Here is a 7,470-nt window from a genome sequence, read left to right as displayed (position 1 = left end):
CCGATAGGGGGCCGATTATATCGTTCATCCCTAAATGCAACATATTTTTAAATCTACAATTTATGCTTCTACAATAAAACTAGAATAAAACTGTTTATATATGTAATGTAGACATGAATAAATAATCAAATTACCAGAATCTTCAAAAAGGTAGTTGAAAAATAAGCTGCAATTGTTAAAGGAAAAAAAGAGATTTCTGGTAAATAAATTAATGAGGAGAAACAGAATAGAAATTTAAGTTTTTTTTTTTATTTTAATAATAAAAAATTCATTATATGCTGATGGTGAAAAATCTCCATTCAAGACTTTTTAAGGTAAAAAACACCTTAAAAAATTGTCACTTGAAGCTGAGATGAAAACGACAACTAATCAGCATGAAAAAACATTTTATTTCCTCTTCATTTTTCTTGAATTAATTATTTTTTGTCCTAATCAAATAGCCCTCCAAAGGTTTGAACCCTCATGTTTAATTTAATGATGCCTTGTTAGACAAACAGTTTCAGAAAATATCATCTAATAAACAGATGAAATAGACAATTGTCAATCTCTTCAGTAAATATCAGCACTGCAAGCGAAGGGCCTCTCCTGGAAAAATGGAAGGAATTCTTAATTGGCCTTAAATGTGTAGATTAACTTCGTTTAAATCACACTATAAAAAAGATAACTAGCAATTCTTTTACTTTTTAGAGACAGTGAGAGAGGAAGGTGTTAGGAATGAGAAAAACAGAGTAAGACATAATAATAATAATTTAAAAAAAGGCCAGAAACTTTACCAGCTGTGTCTCTAAATATCTTGCACCAAAATGAATGCGCTAAATATGAAAAAATTATTTCTATCTATCTACTCTCTTTAGAGTTCATGAGACCAACATTACAATAAAAATACACTGTAAAACCTAACATTCAGTGTACTAAAAGATTTTATATGAACAGAACTCAATTCTGAACAACTTATACTTAACAAAATAATGTAAACAAAAAAACAGGACAAAAATATAATTGATAATTCAATAAATTTAAATTTGGTGCATGCAAAGAAAAAAGTTAAGTATTTCAAAGTGGTGGGATCTTACTTAAATTAACACGAAAATCAAACCTGATTGGCTGACGGTTTGCTGGTGGGCGTGGCCAGTGCTGCAACGCCATAAGGTTGGGTTATAATCAACGGTCAGTGTAAAAAAAATAATATGTTTTATTTGTTCTATTCATACATAATAATAACACTCATTTAAAATTAATTTAATTCTTTATTGTGTGAATTACTAATAGAGAAATAATAATTTTATGCTTTATCTTGCACAATGATTAGCAGTAACTTGGTATAATCTAATATACATTTTTTTATTATTTGGGAGTTATATGGGGAGACTCTTTTAATTAGTTAAGATAAACAAAATCTAACTGGACTGTTTTTAGTGAAACTAACTCAAATGACTGTTTTCAATAATTGCTATGAGGAACATAGACTTTAAAAAACATGGAGACATTAAGTACAAATGAAGAACTTCAAAATAAATTGACTTATTCTAAATAAAAACGAAAAAAATTCAAATTATTATTATCTTACATTTTTATTTCTAGAGGACCTTTTTTTTAACATAAATTTAAATTAGTTGACTCCACACTTATTTGGGTTTGAACCGTTTATAAACTTTCTATGATGCTTAACAAAAATAAAGATTATGAAAAATAAAAACCCTTTTAGACCCACTTAAACTATTAATATATAACATAAAAAAACCGTTCAGATTAAAACATTTAATTTAATATAATTATACTTAAAGGGATTTAAATTTCCTGGTTTAATAAAGTAACAACATAAACGGCTGCAGCTTGTAGGGAAGCCATTTATAGCAGCTCATCCAATTTAACAGTGAGAGAGGCCTGTTATGTTCCTTTAAATACTGGCTGTTAGAAGCTACTAAATAATAAATCTAAAACGCCTCTCGCTGCTTCTTTAGACCAACAGCGCAAAATAAAACGCCTGCATTTATACAGCAGCTCAGTTTATGCTTCCAGCGCGTTAATGCAGATATAACGCAGATTAAAACCTGGATTGGAGGCATATAAAGGAAGAAATCCACATCCGACAGGCCATCAGGGGCCAAATTAAATACTGCTAAATAATAATAACTCACTGCCCTTTTTTTTTTTTAACTTTAAATCGAAAACCAGATTCTCCTGCAAAAAATGCAGCAGGTTGGATAATAAAAATTACCTAAAAAAATCAGTTTGCACAATATTTTGATCAATATATCAATATATATTGGCTGTTAATCCCGTTAGGCCCCAATAAATGGTAGTTTTCCGGTCATTTTACTGCAGAAATATAATATATAATAGAAAAAGTGCTGGATAATCGTTGCCAATGAGTTACAGTTGTTCAAACAGTAAACTATTTACAGAGCGGGCGGTTTATGGCTGAGCAGCAAGACTTAATGACTTTTTATTGATTCCATGTTTCCCTATATTTTTAACTGCAGGAGTTAAAGCTGCTTTAAAGGGATGATTGAGATTCATTCAAATGAAAACATTTCTAACTTAAGGTTTTGTCAGATTTTTCAATAAAGGTCTAACATTTTTTTTCTTCTGCAACTATTTCTCGTAATTTAAGGGTTTTTATCTTCTTAGCACAAAAAAAAATTGAATTTTGACTAAATCTCGCATATTTAGCATGGATATTTCTTTGGAAAAGACATGACATTATGTTCCATTTATTTTTTTCTTTAAATATCTCCACAAATTGTTCTAAAAAAAAAAAAAAAAGCGCCTAAAGCCAGAGCACAGTAGGAATCAAAGCCGTTATATTCAATCTCTAATTGCATTAATGTCATGTGTTGTGTCTCCCGCGTGTTTACCAAAAAAGCTCCCCCCCAGCCCACCCCCGCACCTCCAGATCCTGACCTCCCACTCCTGGTGGCTGCATAATAGCGCATCAGGCAGGCTGCGGCTCTGTTCGGGCCTCATTCAGACCGCCTGCAGGTTGGAGCGCTGCGCTGCGCCGCGCTGCCTCTCATCCACTGTGAGTTCAAGCTACCGAGGCGGCATCAGCTCCAGCATCAGCTTCACCATTTCTCTTTCACCCCCCGACAAACCTTCAGGGAGCTTTTAGCATTTGTTCGGTCTGAGGTCTCTGGAAAACATCTGATTTGCTTTTTTCCTAACCAGAGCCAGATGCGCCTCGCTGCGTGAGAGTGCGTGCGTCCGAGCGCGTCAGCGCATGAGAATTAGGAGAGAATATCTGCAGTCTGTGGCAAGGGAGGGAAAGAGAAGAAGAAGCAAAAGGATTTCATTTTTTTTTAACTGTAACTTTTCGGTATGAATGCTGATACCTGCGTCTCATACTGTGACATGACATCCATGGACTCTTATTACAGCGCGTCTAGTGCGCAGAGTAGAGACCATCAGACAAACCCTTTCAGGACTTTCCAGGCCACCGAAACCAAATACAGCCCGACTTTTATTCCTGGTAAAGGGTCTCGAAGCCCCTTCCAGACAGAATGCCAGTCGCTGGATGGAGCTGAGGAGAGCAACTTTAACAAATACCAGCTCTTCATGCAGAGACCGACCTGCAAGACTCCACCCGAAGGCGGGAAGCTGCACCAGGACGGCGGACACAACGGGACGCTCATCCCCTGCTATGGTTGGTGCGCTTTTAACTATTAGTAACATGCAAGACGTTTGTTAGGCTGATGGAAAGGCTCTGTGATGCATGATGTAATCTGCAGAGGAGGAAATGAGAAACAGCAAGGCTTATCCCATTTGAAGCATTAGATGGTTACATTCAACTGTTTGTGGTGAAGGTTCCTAATTAGACTGCAAGAAAAAAAAAAATCAGTGTTCTCTGAACTTCTGGTTGAAGAACATGAAATATTAAAGCTTGCATCCATCATTTGATATTAAGGAATTATTATAAATGTTGGTTTTATTTGGATTATGTCTCTTATTTTATGTGTTTTCATGGACTATAATTTTAGAGCAGCCTTTTTTTTGCGTTTTGGGTTCATTTTCTCTTCTTTTTTGGAGCCGCAGCATTGTTGTTATATTTACCGGCCTGCAGAAACTGCTAATTAAAAAAGGAAAAATATGTTGACATAATAATAATAATTATCCCAACAAAAGTAATCATTTCCCACCACAAATTAAGAAATATGAGTTGAAAAATGATTTTATAGTTTTTTTCTTCGCCTTTGCTATTACAGATTGACTAATTAATCAACTCCTAAAATAATGACTAAAAAAACGAATAAATAATTCAATAATATCTTTAATTAATAAAGAAAAATGAGTAACTGTACAAGATCCCACCTATTTTAATTTTATTATATATATATATATATTTATATATGGATTGAAAATAACAGGACTCATTTACACAGATATTTTGTAATTGCAGTGAGAAAAAAATATTTTTAGGGGGATTTATTACAAGGAGCTTCATAAGCCAATAGAGGTCTATTTACGGGCAGTAAATGTCCCAGATGATCAGTGAAACCGGCGTCCTACTAACTATAAAACATTAGTTTTCGTGAATTTTATTTTAAGAGCTCTACTTTTGAGTGTAAACGTTTCAACCCTGCTAATTCTAATTCTTAAGGCTATCTATAACAAATATATGAGCAGCCTTTTATGCATGTCTTTAAAATCAAATCTGCCACTTATTGTGCAAATAACACACTATTATGATGAGATGCCAAGCTGCACATATTTAGCTCATCATTCATTGAGGATCAAGCCATAGACCGATTGGCGCCCTTAGATCTTAATTAAACTCCAGATGTTTATCCTGATGTTGAACAAGAGAACAATGCATCATTAGAATTGAATGAAATTATCAACAGGCTATAAAAATATATATTAAGATGCTTTTTTATGGAACTATTGAAGCGTGATTGATCCATACAGGCTTTCATTGAAATGTTATATTTTTACAGTCTACCAACAAGGCAAGCTGTTCCTCTCTCCTTTCTTCTCCAAACTACTAGCTTTCCTCTTTGTTTCAGCTTGACCTGTCACTTTTCTCAGTGTGAGAACCCCTGCCTGCGCTGAAAGCGAGCAGATTTGGCAAGTGCATTGACAGACTCGTTTAAACACCGCCATTAAACTCCGAGATGCGTCCCTGGAGGACGAGCTGTGCAATGTTATTATTGAAAATGTTGCAGCCAGATGAAGGCGTCCTGGCTCTGGGGAGGATGCTTTGGGGTGCTTGCCAAAGCCTCAGGCGTCAACAGGGTTGCGCTGTAATGTGTGGTCCTCGATGGGAGATATATTGCTCAATGCTGATGCTTTATCTCCGTTCTGGTGACAAAAGTCATCTCATGCGCTTGAGGAGAGTTTGCTGTGGTGACTGATGCTGTTTTGATTTTTGGTCTGCAATTTCACATCCAGAAAAAAATTAAGCTGAAAAAAACAACTAAATGAATGCAACACCTATAAAAAACGAGAGGTAGCAAAACTAAAGATTAACATTTAAAGCACAACATATCCTAAAATGATATATTACATCATTTAAGAGCGTTGGATATGAGCTGTTTGGAATTTTCCAAAAGTTCTTAAGCTTTAAAATCTATTCACAACATCTAAAAAGTAGGGGCTTGTATATTTTTGCTGCGTTCATGTTGTGGATGTCTCCATGCATTGCCTCTACACCTTTAAGATGACAGTGTTCCAAAAGTGTTAATACAATTAAATATTTGTTGAAGATGAAGGAAAAAACTTTTTTGCAAATATAAATATGAAATTTGGATTCCAAAAATGATTAAAAACGATCCGCTGGATTTTGTTTCCAAGTTTTTAAGACATTTCGCTTCCCATCCAGGAAGCTTTTTCATAAAAATAAAAAAAAGTTTGATAATTCTCCGTTTACTCAGATGCACTGAAATAATACTCTCTTAAAGCAACTCCATTTATAAATGAATAAGTTATTAACGTCCACTTGCAGAAGGTGAGCATTTATCAGAATATTGGTGAGAATGCAGGTAACTTTAAACAAGCTGCAGAGATGATCAGCTCTGTTAATGGGGCAGCTATTAGCTATGTAGTCCGCAAAATGAGGAACGAAAGAAAGAACCAATTTCGCCAAATAACATCCACCGTATCCCGCTAAAATGTGAAAGAAGGTATCATACTCAGCTGAGTTTAAAATAGTTATTTTTTGCAAACAGCGCATGAACACATCATGTCTAATGTGAAACATGGTGATGGCAGCATCATGATATAAACACTTCAGATACGCTTTTTGTAAAAACAAGACAATTTTCTTTTTGTGCACAGCTGTTAGCCTCTTATGAAGACTCAGTGAAACACACAGACTGGCGGATGCCATGCAACAGAATCATGTGGCAGCAATATTCTTGCACTGCACGGTATTCCTGAAACGTTGTATTTCAGGCTGTTGGAGTGAGTTTATTTAAAAGCACGTTAATCCATCCAACGCTGTGTGAACTCCGAGTGTGGACAGAGACAGGGCCGCTTTACCTGCTGGCAGAGCACTGAATGAAATAAACGCCCCTGGAGCTGATCGAGAGCTCAGGAATGCAGGTCAGCTCCGCAGGAGAGGTCTGGATTAATGTAAGGCAGATGTGCATTACTGGCTCCTTTCTGTTATTATTCATACTCCCCCATAACATCAGCCCTCCGAAGCTACAGAGCCCCGAGACGACAAAGTGGGACTGGTTTACATAACCTTGTCTCAACAATACTTTATACAAATAAACAGAGAGACAGAAGTGGACAAGGAGATTGGGTAATGATTTGAGAGGCTCTGGAGAAATGAGAGTGTTTCTGGGAAAGCCTCACTTTGTGCCGAAGAGTCTGTTTACATGCGAGCGCTTCACTGAACTCATTGCTGAATCTTGGGTTTTTACATTTAAGTCCCCATTACTGATAATTACTGCGGTTTGAAAAAACTTTTTAGTGCGGATAACATTCTAACACCTGATGGATAAGGCTCAAAGTCCGTCTATTTTCATTCAAAATATTAGCAACGAATTCTACATTGAGAAGACACATCAATCATGTCAATCTGAGCACCGTCCGACGACTTTATAAGCGCCTCGGAGGGACATGGAACATCCTGGAATATGTAAAACATTTTCTTAGCATTTGGAAACCAAAACCCAACCTCGGAAAGGCCCTGGCAGTGCTTCAGAAAGGAATCAAGTCAAAATATAGCACTCAGAGTAGATGTTTAAAAGGGCTCATGCTGTGATGTCACAGGATATGCATGTACTGATGGCTAACACATTGTGTGGTTAACAAAATCAACGAGGTGACACCCATAGTCTTCCTCATGTTTGCGTATGTACTAGAATAAATTAGAATATGTAATAAATGGAAACCTGACAGGGTCAGTTCTTCACTCGCTGTGCCTACAGAGGAATGTGGGACGGGAAGGAAGACTTTTTATTAGGGATGCACGATATAATCGGCCCCTATCGGTATCGGCCTTAAAACGGAATATCGGACATC

At 36.2% G+C, this 7,470-nt stretch overlaps 1 protein-coding gene across 1 annotated transcript in view; it reads left to right on the top strand.

Annotated features, from left to right (window-relative positions):
• Positions 1 to 3,318: 3,318 nt before the first annotated feature.
• Positions 3,319 to 7,470, top strand: part of LOC107102389 (homeobox protein aristaless-like 4) — a 38,919-nt gene continuing 34,767 nt past the window's right edge. Inside the window, exon 1 of the mRNA XM_015401676.1 lies at positions 3,319 to 3,643. Coding sequence (XP_015257162.1) covers positions 3,319 to 3,643 — 325 coding nt within the window. The remainder of the gene's footprint in view (positions 3,644 to 7,470) is intronic.

The sequence above is a fragment of the Cyprinodon variegatus genome, unplaced genomic scaffold (genome assembly GCF_000732505.1).
Source record: "Cyprinodon variegatus isolate N-32 unplaced genomic scaffold, C_variegatus-1.0 Scaffold1248, whole genome shotgun sequence".
NCBI lineage: Eukaryota > Metazoa > Chordata > Actinopteri > Cyprinodontiformes > Cyprinodontidae > Cyprinodon > Cyprinodon variegatus.
This window is presented reverse-complemented; position numbering and strand designations above follow the sequence as displayed.